This window comes from Vombatus ursinus, unplaced genomic scaffold, assembly GCF_900497805.2.
Source record: "Vombatus ursinus unplaced genomic scaffold, bare-nosed wombat genome assembly UNPS02014781.1, whole genome shotgun sequence".
Lineage (NCBI taxonomy): Eukaryota > Metazoa > Chordata > Mammalia > Diprotodontia > Vombatidae > Vombatus > Vombatus ursinus.
The window spans coordinates 38,487,847-38,515,757 of NW_020954559.1; the positions used below are offsets into that span (position 1 = coordinate 38,487,847).

At 38.8% G+C, this 27,911-nt stretch overlaps 1 protein-coding gene across 1 annotated transcript in view; it reads left to right on the plus strand.

The window, feature by feature from the left end:
• LOC114046233 (coagulation factor X-like) overlaps nucleotides 1-16,366 on the plus strand; it is a 26,896-nt gene extending 10,530 nt beyond the window's left edge. The window contains exons 4-8 of the mRNA XM_027866476.1: nucleotides 683-796; nucleotides 2,437-2,568; nucleotides 6,383-6,633; nucleotides 11,517-11,634; nucleotides 15,345-16,366. Coding sequence (XP_027722277.1) covers nucleotides 683-796; nucleotides 2,437-2,568; nucleotides 6,383-6,633; nucleotides 11,517-11,634; nucleotides 15,345-15,898 — 1,169 coding nt within the window. The 3' untranslated portion in view covers nucleotides 15,899-16,366. The remainder of the gene's footprint in view (nucleotides 1-682; nucleotides 797-2,436; nucleotides 2,569-6,382; nucleotides 6,634-11,516; nucleotides 11,635-15,344) is intronic.
• Nucleotides 16,367-27,911: the final 11,545 nt, after the last annotated feature.

Below are 27,911 nucleotides of genomic sequence, written 5' to 3' on the forward strand. Positions count from 1 at the left end.
TTGGAAAGTAGAGTGCCATTTGCAAAGGAATCCTAGAGACCCACTACGAAAACACAATGATGTCTATACTCCCTTATGCCTAAGTGAGGTAGCGGATAGAATGTTGGGCCTGGAATCAGGAAAATTTGAGCTCAAATCCCATCTCAGACACTTATTAGCTGTGTGACCCTGAACAAGTCACTTAACCTCTGTCTGCCTCCGCTTCCTCAACTATAAAATGGGGGTAATAATACCACCTGCCTCCCAGGGTAGTTGTAAGGATCAACTGAGATAATGTTTGTAACGCAGTCCCTGGCACATAGTAGATGCTTAATAAATGTTTTTTGATTTCCCTTTCACCAAGTCACATTGTTTTCCCACCTCTAAATAGCTTTGCCTTTCCACACCAAAACCTCCCTTTGAAAAGAGCCCAGTTCAAGTCAGGTATCCCAATAACAGTCTACACCTCATTAATCTCACATCCAAATGTGGGGTACCATGTGAAAACAAACACAGAGGGAACATACTGATGTGACAGGGTAAGGGCCTGATCTTAGAAATTAGTTGATGAGGTTCTGTTGGAAACCATTAGCAAGGTCATTGGGATTGTCTGAGAGTGATGTTGTCAGCAAAGTCAAGGAGTTTCCATTAGGGATGATGGAAAACCTTTGCAAACTTTGGTTTCCAAGGCTTTTCTTTGCAGATGGTGACCAGTGTGAAAGCAAGCCTTGTCAGAATCAAGGGAACTGTAAAGATGGCCTTGGTGAATACACCTGCATATGTATGGAAGGATATGAAGGCAAAAACTGTGAATTTTGTAAGTCCTATTTATCATAGTGCCTTAAAGACTGATATTATTAAAAGGACAAGCAATAGAGAAGAGGGATGAAGGAGAACAGATTAACACACAAGGTCTTAAACGCTATGCCTTAAAGATTTGCAAATTACATTGAACTCTTTTATCTGTACTAATGGACTATTGGAGTGGGAAGGGAAGAGTAGCAGAGGGAAGGGAAAAGAAGGGAGAGGAGGTGGGACCTTGGGGAGGGTAATGTATCAGTAAACCAAAAACTCTTCATCCAAAATGGATTTTAGTGTTTATTTCTATTGCTAAAGAACAAAAAGAGATTACAGTTATCCCTTCCACATTGCAACTTTCCCCATCATAGTTTTGATATATCAAGGGTCACCATAAGAAATTAAGTGGAAATTTGGGAGGAGTTTTGCAGAAACCACAGATGATACACAAAGGCCAACAAATGATATAGAAAAAGTTTAGAAACTCAGAAATGCATAAAATATATATATATATGGTATTGTATAATATCAATATATTTTATCTTTTAATACCATAATAATTCAGACTTCTTCTCTGATATGAAGGGAGGACCAAAAAATTTTACATGGGTTTTCCAGTTTGAGGGGGCTCCGCACCCTTAATGCCCAAGATGTGGAAAGGATAACTGTACTTTTGAGGAAATCTGGAATGTCCCTCATTAAACAAAATAAGGAATTTGGGGCATGTTTTTATGTGCACCAAGTATATCTTGCTATGTATATAAACCACTTATTGTCCTCTGGAGACAGTCTAACTATGGAAGGACTTCCAGGCAACAGAATTATCAATTAATCAGCAATCATTTATTAATTCCTACTAGGTTCCAGGCACTCTGCTGGGCACTGGTTATACCAAGTCAAAAATTAAATAGTCCCTACCCTCAAGCAGCTTATGTTCTATGGGGGAAATAATATGCATACAAACAAGCTTATGTAAAATATTTACAAGGAAAATTTAGGGGGTTCCATAAATATATTGTATTCACTCTAACTTTTGCGGGTCAGTGTAATATAACCAAATATTGCCCCAGTAATGCAACCCCCTTCTTTCCTGCCTCCAGTGTTAGATTTGAGTCCTCAAAGTATACATGCAAGCAAAAACAAAACAAAATATCAAAAGGCACAAAATAAGCACAAAATTATTGTAGAAGGTTACTGAGTAAAGTTGGGATAGGATTAGCATGGGGCACTGGAAAGGACATTAGATGGAGTCAGATGACCACAAGAGGGTCATGTCTGGTTCCTGCTACTTACCAGATATGGAGCCTTGGGCACGTCACTTGCTATGTCTGAGTCTTAGTTTCTCCATCTATAAAATGAAGGGTTGATTCAGCTGATATCCCAGATCTCTTCCAGTTCTAAATTTACAATCCTATAGGTCTTCCACCCAGCACACCAGAATGCTGTTAATGATGATGATGGGGGGGAATTATTGGCTGATTAAAACTTCAGAGACCTCAGACTTCTCAGAACTGGGGGACATGGGAACACAACATGGCAGCCAGGTGCTCTTGATCCCCCTTCTGGAGAGGTTAATGTTTCCCCTAGGGCACAGAAATAACCTGAATTTGGGCCACACTGACACTTCCACCAAGTCTAACATGCTTCTCTCTTGGGCAGCAAAACTAACACTCTGCAGCTTGGATAATGGAGAGTGTGAACATTTCTGCAAAGAAGAAAAGAGCACCGTAGTATGTAGCTGTGCCAGTGGCTACAGCCTGGGAGATGATAGCAAATCCTGTATCCCTGCAGGTAGGAAGTTGTGTGGGTCTATGAAACAGCAGGGGTAACTGGGGATGTCTTCTCTAGAAAACCAATGTAGTGGAGACCCAGTGTAGTTCATTGAAAAGGTCTCTGGATTGAAAGAACCTGGGTTCAAATCCTGGCTCCAATATTTACCATCTGGATGATTTTGGGCAGATCACTTAACTTCTCTGGTATCCATTTCCTCATCCTTGAAAATGAGGGGTTTGAAGTAGACGGCTTCAGAACTCCCCTCCAGCTCTAAGTCTATGAGAGGGGTAGAGTATCGGAAACAGAGAATAGAGCAGTGATGTTTATCAGTTGGGAGGGACAGAAACATTCTCAAATGGTTTGGTAGTGGGACAAATGGGCTCCCAAAGTAGCTATAAACCAGAGGATACTTAAATTCAAGTGGCAACCACTCAGAAAGGTAAAGAAAAGACATGAAGCCAGATGTAGAGAGTTCCAAGGAATACACGTCCCAAGGAGAAAGCAATTAAAATGATTAAGAGATTTGGGGATAAGGATAGAGGAGAGTTCTTTGAAAGATGAGGATTTGGATGGGATGTTCGCTCAGTGTAACAGTTCACTTCTCCAACATGTAGCTCTTTTAAGATCTGTAAGAAATTTTACAGACTTTTTTCATTTGAACCTGTGACGTAGATGTAACCTCATTTTATGGGTGGATACTGTGAATGAGAGAAATGAAGTGATTTAACCAGGGTTATCCTGGTTAAGTGTCCAGTACTAAGGTAAGCCTCAAACCCAAGTCTTCTTGACTCAGTCTAGCACTCAACCCACAAAATCATGGTCTATCTCAAGAAATATAAAGATGGGATGAACATGGACTTGTTCATCAAAGCCCTAAACACCAGAACAAGCAGCCATTTCTTGAAGTTTGGTAGTAATGCATTTTTTGGCAACAAAAGGGCACTTTACATAGTGAGCAATAAATATTGGCAAATCACTTCACCTATCTTAGACAATTTCCTTATCTGTAAAAAGAAGATGTTAACACATGGGGTCTGTGTATCTCACACAGACACCATGAGAAAAAACACTATGTAAATGTAAGCAAGAATTGTAATTACTGTTTTCCTGAGAGGCAGTGCAAACTAAAACATAAACAGGCTCAATGATGGTATAAATTAATTCATTAATAATAGATCCATGTTGCCATGATCTGGTAACATCAGGCAATGAGATTCCTATAGAGAAATGGCATTGCATTAATAAGTGGTCTAAACACCAACACAGCATCTGGGATGGATTTAGAAAAAAATACTGGTAGGAGAAAATGTGATTTCATTGGTGTTGGGACCCTCTGCCAGGCCATTGAAAAGAAAAAATAAAGATAGTCCCTGCTCTCAAGGAGCTTAAAATTTAATAGTGAAGATATCGCACAAAAGAAACTCAGGTTAACTGTAAGCATCCTTGGTACCAATCTAGTACAAGATGATGTGGATGATATGAACTGCATCCTGTTCCCACATAATTTTGATCACCTCCACAATGTTGTTCTATATAGTCTGTAGTTTGAATATTCAATATGGTATCATCTATTAAAAAGTTGCCCTTCCCCCCAAAAAAAATAATGGATTCATGATAGTTTATTAAGGGAAGGGAAGTTGTTTTAGGCCAGACACATCAAACACAAAGCCCACACAATACTTCCAAGTGTAGCCAACACGAGATTAAAATGTAATTGAGAAATAGTTAACAAAATAAGTAAAAATACAATAGAATATAGATAATATTTTATGTAGTTTTCAAAGTCAATATGCAGCAAAGATCCTAATGTATGGCTTAGTGGCCCCACTTTTTATTTGAGTATAACACTACTGTTTTAGGCAGTGTCCTTACCTTCTTGGGGAAAAGCACAGCCATACCGTCCCACAACATATCCCTTGACACCAAGGTTAGGGCACAAATCCTTCCTGGAAATCCTTCTTGACCTAGAACTGAATAATGAGTGGAAAAGCCTTTGATTCACACCTGTCCCCATTGCAGTGTCCCAATATGGGTCTGGTGGAACCAGGGTATATAACTGGGACATCCTCTTGCCCTGGCTCCCATCTCTTCTCATAATCCTCTTCATGTCCCTTTCCCTCTCAATGTTTTCCTCCTCATCCTCCTTCTTTTTCTTGTCTATGTCTCTACTGTCCATCCCTCCCTTCACTGACATATAGGACTGGAATATATTCCTATTGCCTTTAGGTATTTCAAGGGTCTGGGACTTGGTCCTTATGAGGACCCTTTATGATTTGGTGATTGTTGTTGTTGAGTCATTTCAGTTGTGTCCAACTCTTCATGACCCTACTTGGGGTTTTCTTGGCAAAGATACTGGAGTGATTTGCCATTTCCTTCTCCAGCTCATTTGACAGATGAGGAAAATGAGACCAACAGGGTCAAATGAGTTGCCTAGGGTCACACAGCTAGTAAGTGTCTAAGGCTGAATTTGAACTTGGGAAGATAAGTAGTCCTCCTCCTCCTCCTCCTCCTCCTCCTCCACTTTTTGGTGAGGCAATCGGGGTTAAGTAACTTGCCCAGGGTCACACAGCTAGTTAAGTTTCTGAGGCCACACTTGAATTCAGGTCCTCCTGACTCCAAGGCTGGAGCTCTATGCACTGCACCACCTAGCTGCCCTGAAGATGAGTCTTCCTGCCTCCAGGCCTGGCACTGTATCTACTATGCCACCCCTTTAAAAGTCACTTTGGCTAAAAAAAAAATTATAATCTTGCAGCCAACCTGTTGCTTAGCTTCATTTAGTAGTACTCCTAGCTTTTCCAGTTTAGTAGGACCTATCAGCATGATGTTGTACTCATCTAGGTGGTACAAGGGGTAAGAGACCTGGACCTGGAGTCAGAAAGACTTGATTTCAACTTCCTCCTCAGATACTTAGTAGCTGTGTCACTCTGGGCAGGTCATTTAACCATTCCTAGACTCAGTTTCCTTATCTATAATATGGGGATAATAACAACACTTGAGTTATAGGATGGTTGTGAGGTTGAAATGAGATAACATATGTCCAGCCCTTTGGAAAACCTTGAAGTGCTATTTAAATGTGAGCTCTTACTATTAGCTAGCCAAGCCTCTGGAGAACCATTCCACAATGAGGCATCAGAGTAGAACTTTAGTGAGGACATTTTCATCATTTGGTGCATCTACTGAATAAAGTTTCCTATTCTCTATTATTAACTTTAAAAAGTAAAAAAGTTAATCATTTTCTATTTCTTTCTCCCCTAATAAGCTGCTTTTTACGTATGTATACTTTACTTCTCTCTCCACACCTACCCTCCATCCCCTCACCCCTCCTACCCCTGCCAGGGAAATATCCAAAAATAGTCAAGAGCAAGGAGGAAAAGACTTGGGATAATCAACCCCAGGGGCAGCTAGGTGGCACAGTGGATAGGGTACTGGGCCTGAAGTCAGGAAGACTCATCTTCCCAAGTTCAAATCTGGCCTCAGACCCTCACTTACTGTATGGCCCTGGGCAAATCACTTAACTTTGTTTGCCTCAGTTTCCTCATCTGTCAAATGGGTTGGAGAAGGAAATGACAAACCACTACAACATCTTTGCCAGGAAAACCTCAAATGAGGTCACAAAGAGTAGGTTGTGACTGAAACAATTGAACAATCAACCCCAGAGTAACTCGATCTAAGAACTAATTTGCTCATAGTTTGTGAAGCTGTCTAAGAGATTCTCCCTTTGAAAGTCAAGAGATAGACAGGATCACTGCAATGCTCTCTGAAGCTAACTGTGGCAGGAGCATTGGTTTGGGGACATTTTCAGACATCTAGCATTTTCTTTTTTTTCTTTCAGAACCCTACCCATGTGGAAAACACACAGTAGAAAGAAGGAAGAGGTCAGCCCCAAAACCTGACATGCAAAGTATCCCTTCTGCAGACTTATATGAGAATCTACCTGCAGAATTAGAGACAGAGACCCTGGCTCCCACAAAGAATCCTTTATATGGACTCTTCCCAAATTACACAGAAACCGAAGATGATGGAGATGATTTAATAAGGATTGTTGGAGGAAGAAATTGCAACGAGGGAGAATGTCCGTGGCAGGTAATTGTGTCTTGTACCCACGCTGTTAAGTCAAAAATATGGTTTGATACCTCTCAATTCCATGAAGTTAACTAAAGTGGTCATCAATGGTCAAAATGTCCCATCAATATGTGTTACCATCTAAGCTAGCCTTATCCTTGTGATAAGTGTTGAGCCAAAGAGAACTATTGTCTTAGGTCAATTTCACTTTGTAAAACAAGGTAGTATGATGGAAATAGAAGAATGTTGGATTGGTAGCCTAGAGGACCTGCATTCAAATCCCGGCTCTGCCACTTGTGAAAATTTGGGCCTTAGTTTCCTCATCTGTAAAATCAGAGGGTTAGATTAGGTGACCTCTTGTACAGTCCCATCTAGTTCTAAATCTGAGATCCTATGATCTAAGAATTTTCTGTCTTAGCCAAACGCTCTTACAGGAAGAAAGACAAGAGAATAAAAACATCTGTGCAAATACTTATAGGCATGGCCTACAAAATACAGGGTTCTGTATTTGTTCCTTACCCTAACATTGGTACCATATCTTTAGAAGGCATTGTTGTTGTTTGGTCATTTCAGTCCTGTCTGACTCTTTGTGGACCCCACTTGGGATTTTCTTGGCGGAGATACTAGAATGGTTTGCCATTTCCTTCTCTAGCTCATTTATAGATGAGGAAACTGAGGCAAACAGGGTTAAATGACTTGCCCAGGGTCACGTAGCTAGTAAGTGTCTGAGGCCTGATTTGAACTCAGAAAGATTCCCAGCCCAGTGCTCTATCCACCATGTTAGAAGGCAACAACTCAGTGAAAAAGAGGGTTATAAGAATACAAAAAGCTAGATCTTCAAAACAAGGTAGTTTTTAAAAAGGAGCTCCTCAAACTAATTGATTAATCAATAAACATGTATTAAATGCTTACTGCGTGCCAGGAATGATGCTAGGCTTTGAGGAAACATAAAAATGAAATAATCCCTTCATTCAAGGAGCTCTTTCATTCAAGGAGTCTCATTCTGCCCTCTGAATCTTGGTCAAGAGGTGGATATCATATTTCATCACTGGTCCCATGGAATCATGGATTGGCATTGCATTGATCAGAGTTCTTCCAACTTTTTCTTTAGTGGCCCATACATAAGAAGATATTCTGGAGGTAATTGAAGCTGGATTTTTCTGAGTGTGGCCAGCCTTTCCACATTCAAACCAGTTCTCAAATTTTCCTATTTTTTTCAGCATCTGGTCACAATTCAACCATCTAAATCTTATGAAAGACATCATCTGATCAGGAGTGACAGGTTTGCCAAATGCAGGGTCGGGCCTCAGAGCAAAGGAGAGTAATTAACTTATTTAAATAATTTTGGAGTGCATATTAAATCATACTCCTAGATCATTATTGAACTCAATAGCTCTGCTGAGTGAGAGAGAATAGGTTAAGAGTATGAAGGCTGATTGCCCTCTATGGAAAAAGGGAGAAATTGCAGCCTTTGGGAAATCAGAATATATGCACTGAATACCCCCTCATATAGCCACTGGGCTGTTGGCCTAAGGGTAACGCCATCAGGTGGCCAAAATATATACTACCCTCCATACTTGGTTATTTGATTAATCAATGAAGTGACAGCCTGCTTCTCTGTAGGTTAGAGAAAGTAGGGTAATAAGCTAGGCGTGGGTGATCATAGCACCACACCAAATGCACACCTAGCATACACATATGCACACACACAGACACACACCATTTTTCATATAATGGCACATTTATATAATGTGAAGGTTTGTGAAGAGATTTCATCACAACAACCCCATCAAGTAAAAAAAGATAAGATGTGCTTTAGCAGTTCAGAGGAGAGTGAGATCACATCTGTCTGGGAACACAAGGAAAGTCTTCATAGAGAAGGTAGCATTGAAGCTGGGCCTCGAAGAATGGGTAAGATTTCAATAGGTGGAGCTTGGAAGGTCTAATAAAAGAGAACTGTCCAGGCAAAAAGAACAAGAGCAAAATCTTGAAGAGGTTGTGACTTAAATTTTCTGAAATTCACTCTTTTAGCAAGTTTTAATTTTTGTTGTTGTTTTTACTATTCTGTGATTTTGCATGGCAGACTGTGTTAGTTTTAGGTAACAATAGTGTTGGGGAGGAGATGCTATTAACTGCTCACCATTGCAGAGAGCAAGCAGAGAATGAACTGTTTTTAATGGAAGGGGAAGGAAGAAAAAGGACATGATAAAAACTTTCATTAATGGTATTAACAGTTGCTAAATCCCATAACCATGGTTCAGTGCTGACAGCCTTAGAATTTTCATCAGAAAATATTGCTTATCAGGTAGAAATTTTGCCAGTTTAAGGTTTTGAATAATTTCGTTACTTCTATTTTGAGGGGAAAAGTACTGCCAAATATTTGGAAAGATGGTATACATAAGTAGGTCAGATTATGAGTTAATAGACCTTTTTTTAAAAGTTCTATGCTTGATTATATGTATTTTTTACAAGTTTTTTCCCTCTCAATTTTCAATTGGGCAGGAAAGTGTTTTTTACTAGGGGGAGGGGGTAAGAGATAGTGATACCCAAAAAAAAGGATCTTCTCAACTTTTTAAAAAACTAACAGAAGTGAACAGAAGAAAGTTCAGAAGGAAGCACAAGGAGGACAGTTTTGAAAGTTAACATGTGGAATTTACTCTATACTTAAAAAAAAAAACCACATGATATGAAAAAAAGATTCAGTTTCACCTACAATTCTTTTTCATGTGGCAACCGCAGATATGGAAATTTTCCTTTTTTTTTGGTGCTTAGGTTCAGAATTTAAAAATTAAATGTAAAAAAGTTGCTAGCTAGACTCTAGTAATGAAAGACTTTAATAGTTTCTATTTTCAGAGCATTTTAGAGTCATTAATTCATTGATTCACACAGAGCTAACATGGATCTATGATAATTGTTGAAGTATCCCAAAGCATCTACTGGTAAATGCCTAGAGTAGTAGAGAAAGGATCATAAGTCCTGTCTCCACAACTTACCAGCTATGTCACATGGGACAAGTCACTTAAAACTTTCCTAACCTCAGTTTCCTCATCCTGAAAATGGAGATGATAATCCTTGCTTACCTATTTCTCAGGGTTCTTGTGATAGCTTTGTAAATTGTAAAGCACTATGGAAATATGAGCTATTGGCTTTCTGATAAAGAAAGTGTGATTTAAAAGTCTTTGTACCAGAACCAAGCTTTGGCAAAATGATGAGATAATTAAAGTTTGTCTTTGGTGCCTCTGCCTCCCAGCCTTTTTTGTGCATCTTTTCCCCCAAGGCACTTGAGCCCTCATGCTATTCCTATGAAAAGGAAAACGATAAAAAAGGAAAATGTGATATGTCACTAACTGTGAATCAATTTGATGTTATCCCTTCCAGAATATTTGCATTTTAAAGGCAGGCAGCAGGAAGGAAAATACAAGGAGATTAATCTCTTATGGCTGAACTTTAGATTCTGTAGCACTTGAGAGAGCTAAGTGTTTGGGGGCATTACAACTTCTCTAATGTCCCTAAAATTACACTACATAGACAAAAACTTTCTCTTTTTCTTTCTCAAAAGTACTGCGTAGTTCTGTGTAACAACCACAGCCCGTGATGCTGAGAACATATTAAAGAAGTAGAAAAAAAAGTCCCTACTCTTCACATAACAAACATATTCTAAAGACAGGCTTCACTCAGGAAGATTTGGGGTAAAGCATTCAGATCAATACAATAAACTAATACAGAGAACCATTTTGAGTTTTCCCATCAGGAAATAGCATGAGTAAAGTGGCATTTTAGGAAGAATAACACTACAGTTTCATAGATTAGAATAGGAAGGTGGCCAGAGTCAGAGAGGCTAATGAGGAAGTTATTGGCAATAGTTCAGATGTGAGGTAAGTAGAGGCAAGACTCAGATTGTGTAATTAGATCAGAATCCCAGGATGCCAGAGTGGTAAGGACCTTCACAGGCCACCTACAACAGTACATAACTGACTAGGACACCCCTGCTTATCCTCAACCCTTGAGGTACTTTATCATAAATTCCCACCTAAAGGAATCAATAGACTGGCACCTTCAAATCACCTGCTACCCATAACTTGTTTCAAACTATCTGTGATTTCTTTATTAAATTTTTTTTAATTCATAAAAACTCCTGTGATTTCTTCAGTATGGAGAATCCAATTCCTCCATCCCATATGGTCTCATAAATTTTGATCCAAACTTGTTTCAAACTATCTGTAATTTTGTAATTAAAAAATAATTTTAACTCAAAAAGTCCCCTGTGATTTCTTTAGTATGAGGACTACAATCCCTCCACTTCATGTGACTTTATAAATACAAGCTAATCAAACAATAAATATTTGTTGTGTGCCAGGCATTATGCTAAGAACTGCTATGCTAATCAAATAGACAAAGTTCAGCCAGAGCTGCCTCTTTCTTTCTTTCTTTCTATCTTTCTTTCTTCCTTTCTTTCTTTCTTTTTTTTTTTTTAGGAACAGTGATGATTTTGCTTTCAGCAGCCTTCCCTTTGATCAATCAAGCAAACAAACACTTATTATTAAGTTTCTACTATGTGTCAGGTTCTGTGCTGGGTATCAGGTATACAAAGCCAAACACGAAATGGTATCTACTCTCAAGGAGGTTACATTCTATTCTAATTTTTAGATAAAATTTTATTGATGCCTTTTGTTTTTACATCACAGTAATCTCTGGATATATCCCCCTAAATCAGCCAGTGTGCTTTCACCTGTTACAAATTAAAACAGCTTAACAAGACCAACTCACTCAGGGATCTCATCTGACAACATTTGCAACCAATCTTCTATGCCCTGTGTATGGTCTTCTACCTTTCCAATAAAAAGAGAGATGTCCAGCCTTTTCTTTGAATATTTATTTTGAAATTAATGATATTCTCCTTGCAGGCTCTTCTCATAGATGAGAACAAAGAAGGATTCTGTGGAGGTACAATACTGAATGAATACTTTGTCCTTTCTGCTGCTCACTGCATGTTCCCATTGAAGAGATTCCAAGTATTGGTAGGTAAGTGACTACAATTCTTGGATCACCTCAGTGACTGAAGGAAATATGAGCAACAGCCACAAATCTCTCATGGCGAATGTCTTTCTGATCCAATCCATTGCCTACTATATACAACTCATTATGTCCTTAAGGAGCTTACATTCTACAGGGCAGTTGTGGGAAGGGAAGGGAGAGAGTAAGGGAAGTAGGAATTGCTTTCTATGACCAACTCTTGTATCTTTTTCCTGAATATTATTTCCCTTGTTGGCTCTCATATCTGCACTGTTCCAAAGTGCCATCTTCATATATGAAAAATAATCAAATGCATTTTAGTATGAAAGATTGCATGAAGTAGTAGATAGAGGATTGGTCTTTGACACATACTATTTATGTCACTAAACCTCTCATGGCTCCAGGCAACTGTCTGAGACTATAAATTACATAGGATTTGCTGATCTGTATCTGATGGAGTTTCCATACCAGAGGGTCCCCACACTATTGACCAAAAAAATGTATCTATGTCCATATGCGTGTATCTATCTATGCATGCACTGAGGTATATATACACATATACTAGTTGTTTTTTTAACATGGTTCTTTAAAAACAAAACCACAGATCAGAAAGAACTCTTCAGATGAAAAAGTGGCTGATCCAGCAAAGGGCTTTGCGATGTCTTGTACTACTTGTAGTTGGAATCTAGTTCAGCCACCACAACCATAGTAAGTGTGACCCACATGCTTGTTCACGTGAGTTTTTTGTCTCTGTCTCTATGTTCCTCTCTGGCTCTGTCTCTCTTTTTACCTCTATCTCTTTCTGTAACTGTCTCTGTCTCTTTCTCTGTGACTATCTCTCCCTTTCCTTCCTTTCTTCCTTCCTTTCTTCTTTTCTTCTTCTCTCTCCTCTTTCTCTCCTTCTCTCTCTCTCCCTCTCTCTTTCTCTCTCTCCTTCTCTCTCTCTCTCTCTCTCTTATAAATATTCAACACCATTTCACAAGTGGGTATCCAAATTTAAAGCTAACTCCAAAGCAGCTCACTTTCTTTCACTTATAACAGCTTACATACATGAAGTGTTTCATGGTTTAGGACAGGCAATGCTGCACAGTGGTTAGAGGGACATCTCAGAGCCAGGAAGATGATTACCAGCTATGTGACTCTGGACAAGCCATTTAAACTCCCAGTGATCCCAGGCACATCTCTAAGCCTAGAAGTGACAGACAACTTCCCCATCCTGGGATGTCTCCATATGGATGAAATCATGGGTCTAGACTAAAGGAAGTGAGTGGAGGTGGGGTGGGGGGAGCATCATGAAATACTTTCCCACTAATCCTACAAATTTTGCAATTATTACTTATTCACACTTTACAGATAAGGAAATGGAAGCTTAGGGACTTGCCCACAGTGGCACAACTAAAAGGCATTGGAGTGCATCCTTAAAACCCAGATCATCTGATTCTGAGTCTATTGGTCATTACACTACTCTAACTTGTTTTTCAAATATTGTTCTCTTCTACTTTCACGATCACTTAGCAGGTCCTCATGAAATACAAACTCTGCATCTAGCTCTAACACAATGTGACCACTTCCTGCTTATTTTTTGGGCAAAGGGAAGTTAAATGGCCAGAACCAGGGGGATGGTAGGAGGGTGGAGAAGGGGCTGGAAAATCTACAAACTCTGCAATTCATCTTAAGTCATCAAGAATTGGTAGAGGTTTGAGATGCATCTTCGGTTGCTAATTGTTTTTTGGGTGTTTTATTTTATTTGTTTTGTTTATTTTGTTTTGGGATCTTTTTTTGAGACTGGGCCCCCATCTCACTCAGGCTAGCTGTACAACAGCCACCTGTGGCCCATTTCCAATATTGGGGTTGGCATGGAAGCTTTGACCTGCTCCTTTTTTCTGACCTGGGACAGTTTGTTCCTCCAGGCGATGAGACCCTTGAGAACAGGGACTGTCTTTTGTCTTTCTTTGTATGCTCAGTGCTTAGGACAGTGCCCAGCATACAGTAGGCAATTAATAAATGTTGGCTGACTTTCTGGTGACGCCCCCCCTTCCTGAGAATTCATCATATTAATGCTGGACTTAGTGCGGACCCCTTTAGTCCTGTGCTTCTCAGAACTCCCAAACTCAAGTAATCCACCAGTCTCGGCCTCCCCAGGAGCAAAAGCTACAGAAATGGGCTACCATATCTGGCCGGTTCCTGGTTGTTTAGATAAAATTGCCTTTTTCTGTAGCACCAGGGAGCATGGTTTCTCTGTAAATAATAATAAAAATAACATAATAACAATAGCTAGCTTTCATAATAACAATAACAACAGCAGCATGCATTTATATAGAACTTTTACTACAATATTTTTTAAAGTATTTAACACGGTGTCTGGTACATAGTAGGTGCTACATAAATGCTTATTTCCTTCCCATCCCTTCCCCACATTAAAGTTTGCAAAGCACTTTCCATGTTATCTCATTTGGTCCCCATAACAACTGTGTGAAGCAGGTGTTATTATTACCTTCATTTCATAGATAAAGAATTGACACTCAGGTTAAGAAGACCTGCTAATAAGTGTCTAAGGCAGGATTCAAACTCGGCTCTAGCCACTACACCAACTAGCTGCCTAGGTGAATCAATCAGTGAGCCTTTCCCAAAGACCTGTTATGTACCAAGGACTTCTACACCCAGCATTGTGAGGGAGACAAAAGAAATACAAGGTGACATTATAGGATTTAGGACTAGAAGGAACCTTAAAAATTATCTACTGTAACTATGGTGGCAGCTAGGTGGTGCAGTGGATAGAATGCCAGGCCTGAAGTCAGGAAGACTTATCATCATGAGTTCAAATCTGGCCTTAGACACTTCCTAGCTGTGTGAATCTGGACAAGTCATTTAACCCTGTTTGCCTCAGTTTCCTCATCTGTAAAATGAGCTGGGGAAGGAAATGGCAAAATACTCCAGTATCTTTGCCAAGAAAACCCCAAATGGTGACGGGTAGAGTCAGACACGACTGAACAACAATATATCCTTCTCATTTTACTGATGAGGATTCCAAATCCCAGAAAGGAAAAAAGACGTGTTATCCAGCTTGCAGGTTGCAAAGCTAAAACTTCACTCTCATCTCTACCCTGGCATAGTACAAATGGATGTGGATGGGAAGACCTGAGTCCGAGTCTTCACTTTTATCCCTTTAGTTACATGATTTTAAGCAAGTCCCTTAAACTTTTTGAGACCCAGTTTCCACATGCATAAAGTAAGTGCTGGACATGGAGTTGGGAAGCCAGATTTTAAATCCTTTATTTAATACCTACAAGTTATGTGATCATGGGCCTCTATAAATCTGTTTCCTTATCTATAACATGGGGATAATAGTCTCTTTATTATCCCTTCCATAGAATCTCTATGAGAAAAGTGCTATAAAAATCTGCACCCTTTTAATTAATTACCTACCTCCCAATATTGCTTTACTGAATTCCGTTCTACAAATGCATATTCAATGCCTGCCATCTGTCGTGCTGGTCCCTGGAAGAGATACAAACTTTAGCTAAGGTACAGAGCTTGCCCTCAGAGAACTTGTAGTCTAATCAGATCAAAAATATAGCGTATGTGAAATGAGCACTAGCCAAATTCTGCTGCTGTTACTATCGTTGTTATTAGGAAGTAAAACTCTCATGATCACAAAAGCCTCCTAAACGAAAATAGACTAATACAGACCTCATGGACTCTTAATCACCCCCTCATAGGTGAACGGAACACCGAAGTTGAGGACGGCAATGAAGAGGCCCACGAAGTAGAGAAGATCTTGACACACAAAGGATTCATCAGAGAAACCTACGACAACGACATTGCTCTGATCAAGTTAAAGAAACCCATCCGCTTCCGGCAGAACGTAGCTCCTGCCTGCTTACCAGAAAAGGACTGGGCTGAGTCAGTCCTGATGAATCAGAAGACGGGAATCGTCAGCGGCTTTGGGCGCGTCCATGAGAAAGGCCGCACTTCCGCTGTACTCAAGATGCTCACAGTCCCCTACGTTGATCGGAACACGTGCAAGTTGTCCAGTACCTTCACCATCACCTCCAACATGTTCTGTGCTGGCTACGAAAACAAACCTGAGGATGCCTGTGAGGGAGACAGTGGCGGCCCACACGTGACCAAGTATAAGGACACTTATTTTGTCACTGGAATTGTCAGCTGGGGAGAAGGATGTGCCAGGAAGGGGAAATACGGGATCTACACAAAAGTCACTGCCTTCCTTGGATGGATAAAAAAATCCATGAGAACAAGGAAAGCTCTGTAGAACTGGCTGAGGCTTCAGTCAGTGGTCAGCTCCCCTTCTAATCCTTCTCATCTGGCCAAGTGCTTCCAGTTACTGCAGAACATTCTGATTAAATAGAATTCTACTCAAGTGATTATGCTCTTCCTTTGTGGTTTGAATCCGTGATTAGGTTTCCAGGTCTCAAAAGAGAAGATTCAGCACAACTCCATACCCTCTCAGCGCAATATCATTATTCTGATGCCACTTCAGGTTTTCCTTAAATTGCTAAATTGCCATTTGGTCTGTTGTTGACATTGGTTTTCTCTTATTCAATTTGAAGTGGGAAAATTCCTGTCTAGACGACTCATTCTCACCTCACCCTTGCCAGCTTGGATAGATTTTCTTTTAGAACTCCCATCACATTTTGATAGACATATAGAGTATCCTGACTGTCCCTACTGTTTCATAAGAAGTGCCTTTTTAAAAATAAAATTTTAAAATTTTGTATTAGCACAGTCTTTTTCTTTACTTGGCAATGTTTTATTTAATCAGCCATGTATGATGGCCCTATAGGGTAGGTCATTTTGTTGTTTGATCATTTCAGTTGTGTCTGACTCTTTGTGACACCATTTGGGATTTTCTTGGCGAAGATACTGGGGTGGTTTGCCATTTCCTTCTCCAGCTCATTTTACAGATGAGGAAACTGAGGCAAATGGGGTTAAGTGATTTGCCCAGGGTCACATCTAGTAAGTGTCTGAGACCAATTTGGACTCAGGAAGATGAGTCTTCCTGAGTCTAGGCCTGGCACTCCATCCACTTTGCCACAAAGCTGCCCCTTAGCGTAGGTCATAGCAGGGTTGCATGAAGAAATTTCATTGTTATGGGCACATCAAATATAGAAAGAAGAAACCACTCCTCCTCCCACTTTCTACCAATGTTTCTGGTGAGCTTAGCTATCAATCAGCATCAGGCCAGTCAGTACCACTTGAGGATATTTGTAGTACCGATTGCTTCTCCAGGCACACCAGAACAGCTGTAGAAAAACCTAAAGCCTCAGGCCTCTGCTCGGCATATTTCACACAAACCACTAGCTAATTAGGGAAAAGCAAATCAAGTCAACAAGCATTTGTTAAAAACCTACTTTGAGGGGCAGCTAGGTGGCGCAGTGGATAGAGCACCAGCCCTGGAGTCAGGAGGATCTGAGTTCAAATCCGACCTCAGACCAAACACTTGATACTTGTTAGCTGTGTGACCCTGGGCAAGTCACTTAATCCCAACTGCCTTAAAAAATTTAAAAAAAAAAAACCTACTTTGAGGGGGGAGGTGAGGGATAGAATTTGGAATGCAAAACTTTAAATAAAAATGTTTAAAAAATAAATGAATGAATGAAAACCTACTATGTACCAGGCACTAAGTTCTAGGGATAAAATGAATGGCAAAAATAGTCCTTGCACACAAGGATCTCACAATCCAATAGGGAGTTGAATGGGAACTTCCAACTGGGCCTAGATATCCGCAGAGGGAACGGTGATATCCCTTCCAGGATGATTATGGTGTTGGTTGATTACCAGCATTATTTTATCCATTCTAACCATAAGAATAACAATTTCTGAGCTATTATAACATTGTAGGTGAGAGCTATTCTATGTTTGGGCAAAGCAAGTAGTTTCTGACATTGAATAATGAGATTAGGCCTTAAAGACCCCAACCAGCCCCTAAGCATTTTGTGTCAAAGAGTACCATTTCTTATGACCTAGCCTGCAATTCCCACTATGCAAAAGTCACTGCTTTGAGTTAGGTACAAAAGGTAGGGACAATGTCTTTATTTTTTTGAGGGGACAATGTTTTTAGAAGGCAACTTTTAACCCCCATGTATGTTACCAAAGGGAACCCCATCCATATTATTATGGATTAATTTCTTAGAATTGAAACCATAGAACTCTTTGGAAGGAACCTGACAGATTATTCAGTCTGTGCATTTGATAGATGAGTACAGAATTGAAATTACTATGATAAGACTAGGATTTTGCCCAAGGTGCTGATGTCTGGGGTGGGGGTGATCTTCCTTTTTATGGTGACAGACACCCTACATCTCATGCCCACCCCTGTAATCCTGTCATCATGATCCCCTCTCCTCATGATGATCACCTTTTCCATGTCCCAACACTCTGAGTGTCTCATGCTAAATTCTCTAAAGTAGTGGTTCTTAACTTTGGGTGCATTAACTTGGTTTAAAAAAATTTTTGATACCTTTCAATATCACTGGTTTCATTTGTAATCCTATGTATTTTATTTTAAAGACTTAAAGCATTATTCTGAGAAGGAATCAATAGATTTCACCAGACTTTTAAGGGGGTCTGTGACACCAAAAAAGTTAAGAGCCTTGCTTTCAGGAATAGGCTGCCTTAGTACCAAGTGCTAAATCAGTGATTTAATAGTCTTCTGGGCCCCTGTCCATACCCCCAATCAAGTTAATTTGTCCTTAACACAAGAATCCCTAGTTACAGATCTGGATGAAGCTACAGCATTAGTTAGCTGACATCTTGGAAAGCACTGAGTTCCTGGCTCTGAAAAAAATAAGACACAGGACAGGTGAGTGTCGATGGAGAGAGTGAGAGGAATATGCCAGTTACAAATGTTGAGTGGTTGGAGACAGCTTAGGGAGGACTGAGGCTGGGGGGAGGTAAGATGTTTTAATGTACAATTAGAAGACAGGAGAGCTAGGGGAGGGATAGGCTGAGGGCCCCAGGGTAGTAAGACCTGGTCTCAGACAAGAGGATACTTTTGGGGAAGAAACTGAAAGAGAGGAAGTACAAACAAGATAAATGCTAATACTTAAGACAAACTTCTACTTAACAGTTTTACCCAGAGTAAGCCCTACAGGAAGTTCCTAAGGATCTTAAAGAAGCTAAACAATAAGAAAATCACAACTCATAAAGTCCAAGCAGATGATCTGATAGCAAGGTCCAGGAGAAAGAACTAGGGATGACCTGACCCTTGTTCTGATACTGTGAGTGACCTTGCTAGACCAAGCTCTACAAAATAGGGTGATAAAACCTGTCCTTGGATGTCATGAGAATGCTCCAGACCATTAAAAAATTTTAGTGGAATAAGAAGTACTACATAATGGCTGAACAACAAAACTTCAAATTCCAGAGGAAATGCCAAAGGCCCATTTGTTGGTACAGAAATAGAATGAAAAACTCAAGATCCTCAAGTTTTGATGCATATCTCCCATTTTTTTGTTTTGAGGAGAACATGAAAAAGAACAAGACCTCTGATTTCACTGGTATAGGAAACTCAAAGTTGAGAAAACTCTTGTTATGGTTGAAGGTCTGCACCTTCTAGCCAACTTAAATTCTTAGACAGTTACCTAAAGCACTGAGAGTTTAGATGTTTTCCCCTGGGTCTTACAGTCAAGATGTGTCAGAGACAGGCCTTCAACCCAGGTCATCCTCACTCCAAGGCCAGTTTCCTATCCACTACTCCAGGCATGAGCTATGCCACATTTCATTCATTTTAATTCTTCCTCTAACTGGTCACAGCTTTTTACAGCTATGAATACCCTGGCTCTAGCCTCAAAACTTTTAATTTAACTAGAGAAGTGGTCTCTAAACTACTTTTTTATCAAAAACTTCTTTCAATAAACATTTTTGAGTGTACACCCCAATTTACTTATTTGTAAATCATATGCATCACTTATTATATTAATAATTATACATTATTGAATATATAAAAATGATATATTTTGAAAATATTATTTTATTTACTACAGGTAAAACTTTTTACTCTCACTTAAAAATTATTATCAGTAAAGATATATTCAGTGAAAACAAAGTTTTTGACCATGCTTCACTATTTTTGAAAATCTTCATATGACATTTGTTGACACAGCCTTTTCAAAGTCTGGTTATAAATTTAGTTTATTTTGATTGGTAGTTTTAACAGCGATCGGCTGAAAAATATACCTTACAAAGACTCCTAGATCTAAGTGGAAGAAATGAATCATTGATTGCCCTTACTAAATCATGGTAGTTACTTTTCAATCACATTCAACATTTATATAAAAGTTTTTTGTAGAAATGCAGTCAATTTCCATCTTCTCTAATGTCAATTGACTATTCTTGCAAACTAATTAGAAGATATTGTATTTTTATATTTTTAACAAATGTATTCAAAACCCACTGAAGCTCTTCATTTGGAAGACTTTTAAATAGATTAGCATATTCTTTTTCCAAGGTTTTTGAATGTGCAAGTATGATAATATTTTATATGTGCCACACGTAACATTATTTTCAGCAACCCAGAAAGGAGAAAGTAAGTATACAGAAAGAGAGGAAGGTCAATACTATCAAATGCTAGCGAGAGGTCACGGAGGATAAGATTAAGAAAAAGCAACCTGGGGCAGCTAAGTGGCGCATTAGATAGAGCTTCGGCCTTGGAGTCAGGTGGGCCTGAGTTCAAATCTGGTCTCAGAGTAGACATTTGACACTTACTAGCTATGTGACCCTGGGCAAGTCACTTAACCCCAATTGCCTTATCTAAAAGGAAAAAAATATATAGCAACCAGATTTGGCAATTAAGATATCTTTGGCTGAGGCAACTAGATGGCGCAGTTGATAGAGCTCTGAGACTAGAGTTAGGAAGACCTAAGTTCAAATTTGACCTCAGACGCTAGCTGTGTGATCCTAGGCAAGTCACTTAGCTCTGTTTACCTCAGTTTTCCTCATCTGTAAAATGAGCTGGAGAAAGAAATAGCAAACCACTTCAGCATCTTTGTCAGGAAAACCCCAAAAAGGGTCATAAAGAGTCACACACTGAAAAACAACTAAACAACAACACTAGCAGTGTGACCCTGGGCAAGTCATTTAACCTCCATCTGCATCAGTTTCTTCAAATGAAAAATGGGGATAATAACAGTACCTACCTCCTGGGGATGTTGCAAAGATCAAATGAGATAATATTTGTAAAGCACTTTGCACCGTCACCAGCACATTGTAGGTCCTTTAATAAATGCTTGCTTCCTGCTAGCCTTCCATCAGTAACTTTGAAGAAAGCAGTTTTAGTTGAGTGAAGAGTCAAAGATGACAAGGAGATTGAGAAAGACTAGAAAGCTGGGGATGCCCTCAGCAGAAATAAGGGAGTTTAGGTTAAGTTTGGAGAGGAAAAATAATGTAACAAGATCTGCAGTGCAAATCACAATTCATCCATGCCTGCTAATCCTGTGCTACAAACTTTTACACACACACACACACACACACACACACACAAAAGTTGAAGGTTGGGGTAGGGGGAATCTTTCCCACTGGTCATTGCGCTACAGCTTAGAGTCCCCCTGCTGAGAGGAAACTGGCGCAACCGTGAAGTCATCTAGATAAAGAGTGTAAAGATGTTGAGGAGTAAGAAGGAATTTTGCCTGTGTAGCTCCTGCAGGCACCTAGATAGAGGATAGACTATAACCACCCCAAGCTAACACTTATTTATCTACAGGAGGTCAGTATGAGAAGGGATGGAGATGGGAAAATCTAGGGGGAAAGCTAATCAGTTTAGATATGTTCAGTTTAAGATGTCTCCAGGACATCCAAAAATCCAATAGGCAATTGGTTATATGGGACCTTAACATTAAAGATCATACTTTAAAAAAATTAGAAGAGAAACATCATGTACTTCTCACAGCTATGGATAGGAGATGTATTCTTAACCAAACAAGAGAAAGAGACAATTACAAAAGATAAAATAGATAAATTTGATTACTTGAAACTGAAAAGCTTTACAGACAAAATTAATGCATCTAGCATAAGAAAAGAAGTGATCAAATGGAAAGAAAATACTTTGTATCACATTTCTCTGATAAGCGTTTAGTATCCAAGATATATAAACATTTAGTAAATATACGTGTAAGACGAATCACCATCAGTTCAGACCCTTTCCACCTCTTCACCAGATGATTCCAACACCTTCCAAATTTCTCTCCCTGCTTCAAGTCTCTGACTACTCCAGTTTATTATATACACTGTTGCTTATTTTTCTTAAAAGCAGATTTGACCATGCAACTCTTAGACTGAATGGATTGGCCAAAGATGGGCCAGTCATGTGATGAGAATGAGGAAGTAGCTTCCTATTGTCTGAAAAATATAATATAAACTCGATTTAGCTTTTTAAAACCGTGCACAACTTGGCCCCAATCTGCCTTTCCTGATTTACTGGACCTTACTCCCCCTTCTACACTCGGTGATTCAGACAAATTGACCTCTTTTCTGTTCACTCGCGATACTTCACTTCTCATCTCCATGTTCTTATACTGGCTGTCACCCATGCCTAGAATATACTCTCTCTTTACTCCTGTCTCATAAGTCCTTTTCTTCCATTAAGATCTAACTCACTCTCTTCTTCATGAAGCCCTTCCTGATCCCACCAATTTCAAGAGCCTTCCTTCCTATAGTACCTTGTATTTATCTACTTTGTGTGCATATGAATATTTAATAACTTTGTATTTATGCTGCATATATAATTATATATACTTGTTGTTTCTCTCATTAGAATGTAATCTCATGGCAGTAAGGATTGTTTCATTTTTTGCACTCATATACCCAGCAAGCAACACAATGCCTGGCACATAGTAAGTGCTTAATAAATTCTTGTTGATTGATTGGTTGAAGAAGGGGAAAGGCTGGATTCACCTCTTGTTCTTCTACTAAATCTAGCAACCCTAAACAATTTTTAAAAAGTTTTATTTGACTAAGACCTATTCAAAAGTATCTGCTTTTTTTTCCAGCTAGGCAATGGGGTTAAGTGACTTGCCCAGGGTCACACAGCTAGTAAGTGTCAAGTGTCTGAGGCTGGATTTAAACTTAGGTCTTCCTGACTCCAGGGTCAGTGCTCTATGGTACGCCACCTAGCTGCCCCGTACTGTGCCATCTAACTGCCCCTATCTACATTTCTCTGAATCAAAATGGTAAGGTATATTAGAGGAAAGAGGAAGAACAAAAAGAGGAGGTGAAAGAGAAGGAAGAGAAGAAGAAAAAGGAAGAAGAGGAGGAAAAGAAAAAAAAGAGGAGGAGGAGGAGGAGGAGAAGAAGGAAGAAGAAGAAGAAGAAGAAGGAAGAAGTTATTATGAAAAATAGATCCCCTAATTTATTTTCACAGGGTTTGCATGTAGTTTGCATTTTACACAATTTTTCTAAGCAAAGTTTAAAAGTTCTAGTACAAAGATCCCAAACAGGGTCATTAGAGGGACAAAACTCCTATATAAACAAGTCAATACAGAAAAATCAATAATAATCAAAGTGAGGGAGTATTCCATTTCCCAGAATGCTATTAAGAAATCATTGGCAAAGGAAGGTTGACTCTACACTCATTTTGAAAGAGGACTAAATATTTTTTTTAACGTGCCCATGTCTCCCTGATTTTTTGTATTAAAACTTTTTCAGCATGAAGCAAGTAAATCACTTTGGGTCTTAGAGCCTCAGTTTGTTCATCTATAAAACAAGGATATCTGCCCTACCTTCCACAAAAAATTATAGTAAGGACTGATCTATATCTTGCCACTGGCCCCAGATGCCTCCAGAGGAGAAAGTGAGGCTGATGACTTTGCATAGCCCTCCCTCACTTAAATCCAATTCACTTGTATGTTATGTTATCACCTCCCTGATGTCATGGTCCTCCTGGATAATGAAGGACAAACAACCTCTGTGAATAATAGTAGGAGCAACCTCACTAGAAACCCAACTGGAACTGGCCAATTGGGCAATAAGCATTTGCTAATATTAAATAGTGTTAGGCACTATAACTGTGTACGTGGGAGATAAAGACAAAAATGAGTCAATTCTGTCCTCCAGGAGCTTACATTCTATTAATGAAACAACATACACAGTTATCCCTTCTACATCATGATTTTCCCCATTGTAGTTTCGATATATCTAGGATGGCATAAGGAAGTAAATGGGAATTTGGGAGGAGTTTTGTGGAAGCTGTAGATGACATGCAAAGGCCAGCAGAGAACAGAAAAAGTTTAGAAACTCAGAAATGCATAAAATATATGTATAGTTTTGTATAATATAGCCTATGACCAAATACTTAACCCAAATTTTACACTAAGGTACTGTAAACACCCCATAAAAGAAAAAAATTCAGAATTCTACTCTGGTACAAAGAGAGAAGCAAAAAATTTTAAACAGATTTTCCAGATTGGGGGGGGGGCGGCACAATGTGGAAGGGATAACTGTACAAAGGTAATTGGTAAACTTTTTTTTTTAATCAATAGTCCCTGTCCTCAAGGAGCTTACACTCTAGTGAGGGACAGCACATGCAAATTATCAAATACCTACACAGTAACTGGAAGGCAATATTAGAGGGGAAGGCTCTAGCAGTTGTGGGGACTAAGAAAGACCTCCTGTACAAGGTTCCACCTAAACTGAAGGAAATTAGAGTGAGGTGGACGTGAGCTGGGGGTGCATTTCAGGAAGGGGGCACTCGAAAAGGCACAGAATTGGGAAATAAATGTTATGTACAGCAAACAGTATGCAGCCCAGTTTGGCTGAAGGGGAGTAATATTCAATAAACTTGGAAAGGTAGGTTAAAATCTATGTTGTAAAGGGATCCTAAGAGAGGGGTTTTTATTTCATCTTCAAGACAAGGAGTCACTGGAACTTTTTGAGTATTTCTTAACGGTAAAAAACTACTGTGAATTCAATATTGCTTCCAAGTGAATCTGTATTTTGAGAATCACAACATATATTCCAAAAAATAGTAAAAAAAATAGTAGAAATGTAGTAAAAATATATAAAATATATAGTATACACGAACATATATAAATTATATAATATAATAAACAATATATAACATATATAATATGTAATCATATATAACATATATCTTATATAATATGTAATAATATATAAAAATAGTTTTTAAATATAGTAAAAAATAGTAATTCATTTATTTTGTAATGGGAGACTAGCTTGGGAACTCAGTCCTTCTGAGCATTCCCAGAGTGCCACCAATGCAATTCCCTTATTTGGAAGAGGTCGGGAAGTCTGCTTCCTAGGGAGTCGTGGTGACTTGTACTGGAAGGGTTTTGGAAAGACTTTGGAACATTCTGGAGCTGGTGGCAGTCTGCAGGAGCCTTTTTGATTGGTGGCATAGCTGGAAGTGCATTCAAAAGGCACTAGATGGTGAGACCCTCTGCCATTCTCTTTACATTAACTGCCTCTGGAATAGTGAGCCTAGAGATACTTGAACATGCTCAAGACATATTATTATCTATCTATTTAGAGCTGGGAGGGCAGTTAAGTGTTACGGTAGATTAGAGCATTGAAACTAGAGTCAGGAAGACCTGAGATCAAATCCTGTCTCAGACAGTTACCAGGTATGTGAGCCAGGGCAAGTCATTTAACCTGTCCCAGTCTCAGTTTCTTCATCTGTAAAATGGAGATAATAATAGCACCTATCTTCCAAGGTTGTGATGAGGATGAAGTGAGATATTTATAAAGCTCTTAAAGTGCTTTATGTTAGCTATTATTGTTATTATTAGAAAGGACCTTAGGTGATATTAGCTTATTTATCATACTGAGCCATTTAATGAAATGACTGGTTTATATATGGTTTTGAATACCCTCTAGTTCTCCCACAACCCACATGCTGAGAACTACTACGCTAGACCTTGCTGAAAAATGGGACAATAACAGTCAATAAACCTAAATTTTACAGATTAAGTTCCAGCTTATGTTTAATTATCAGGTACTGTGGATATGCTGACATCAAGTGGTTGACATAAAGAATGAAAGTAATATGAGCTACACTACACTGACTGAAAATCATAATCTGCTACTTATCCAGTTCCCAAGTCCAGGCAGAAGAAAACAAAGCTGACCCAAACATTGGTTGAAATGGGAACAGCCATGAGAAATCAGAAAATCAACCCTTTTCCAAATAACAAAAATCCTGAATTTCAAGTTTTCTAGGTTGAGGATGGAAAAAAAAAAAAATACAACAACTGAGCAGTATAATCCACAACATTGTTATCAACACTGCACTGAGCCCAAAGAGTAGTGTGAGTCCAATTCCTGCCGCCCTATAAATTTTTGCTACATTTATAGAAGGGTCTGAATTACTGGATGGGGTTCTTGGAGCACTTGGTGTATTGGGTGACCTAATAACTTACTTGATTACTGTGGTTCAGAAGGATATTAGAAAATGTTTTCTTAGTATTAGAAGGAAGGTTTAAAGAGGAGACCTTCTCCCAATTCAAAAAGAAAAGAAATGAAGAGAAAAGAAAAGAGTTGCCCCCAATTTGTGGATAACAAATATTGACTTTTGTACATAGGTACAAATACTGCCACCAGCAACTTTGGAAAGCATTGCAAGGGAAAGAGCACAGGGCAAGGAGTGCTTTTCCTGAGAAAACCTGCTTCTTTGGTATTTAGAGGGATTATAGAAAGATAGGTATACTAATACAATGTAGGTGAAACTGAGTATTGATCCATCTATTCCGGAAAGCAATTTAGAGTAATGTGAAAAACGTGTCTAAAACACGCATTTGCTTTGAGCCAGAGATCCGATGACCAGGCACACTCCAAGGAGATCAAAGACAGAAAGAAATACACCAAAAATATGTACAGCAACATTTTTTAGTAGCAACGGATTGTAAACAAACTAGACACTCATCAACTGGGGAGTGCTACTAAGTTAAAAATAAAAAATAAAAAATAAAGTTTTCTTTGTGAAACTTTAGGCAACGGGTTTATTCAGACTTTTGTTTGTTTCTCTCTAGAAAGCATGTGAGATAAAGCAGTGCCCTCAACTTTATCCCAAGTCAAATATAACCGCAGGCTATGAGAAAGAAACAATTCATTCCTGGGGCCAAATAAGAAAAAAATTATTTTAATCATACATCTCATTATCAGATCTTTGAGTGAAACATTTGAATGTCTCACCATTGATGGTCTTTTTTCTGCCTTTGTAGTATTAAGTGGATCAGAAGACCAATTAATTGATTTGTTTTTCCATTCGTCTTTCTTCCTTTCTATTTTTCTCTTTTCAGTCCTCTAACTTGAAAAACTTTAATCCAGTCATGTTTGGTAAAGGTCTAAGAGCTGAATACCCTCTAATTCATAGTAGCTTATTAAGTGCAGCAGAGACGACTGAAATTTTTTCTCTGCCTCAACATGAGCTTTTCTTTGCATGCTGCTTGTTTTCATTAATGGGTAATCACTTAATTCTTCTCCATTTATTAATTAGGTTTATTTAAAGAAGAACAAAATTAATCATTTTGATGTTAGTACCCTCTTAAGTTAATTTGATTGGAGCTGACTAGCAGGAAGTCCTGTGCTTTTTCCTATTGTGATTTCCTCTATCATCTAGGTGTTTTTCAGCTTTTCTTCAGATCTGTGGTATTGTAGAGCTTCTAACTTTGCAAAAAAGGTAAGAAGGCACATTTATTGAGCTCTCATACTGCCTATGCCAAACCTTTTACCATACAAAATAAGACTGGTGCCTGCTTCTGCAAAAGTCAACATCAAGATAAGCTTAGGGAAGTCTAATTTAGCACAAGAAAGATAAATATCTAGATACAAAAGAAACCCAGTGAGATCAAAATAAAATGAGTAAACATTTGTATAAGACATAGGTTTTACTAATGTTTTTGAATTTGCATATAGAGGGTAAATGTGACAATAGCTAATAAGAAAAATTAAGAAAGTAGGCTTTGGGGGGCTCTTTGAAGGGGAAAATTGGGGCAATGTAGTGAAATTGGAGAAAGAAGGGATCCTTCCAGGTATATGTAGCTACATTAAACTGGGAAAACCAGGTCAGAGGAATTATTAGTTATTCTGACTTTTCAAAATAAGTGGAAAGATAAGAGAGTTGAGAGGTTAACTAGGCCTGGGAGATGTTGAAGATGAATAATAAGATCAAAAAGTCCAAGAGTAATGTGGTTGCAAAAAAAGGAAAGAAAAAAGAAATAATATAAACATATTAATTATCTGTTGACTTTTCTGAGGATCCTCACCTGAAAAGGTAGGAAAACGCTGACTGAAAGGGAAATTATTAAACTTTG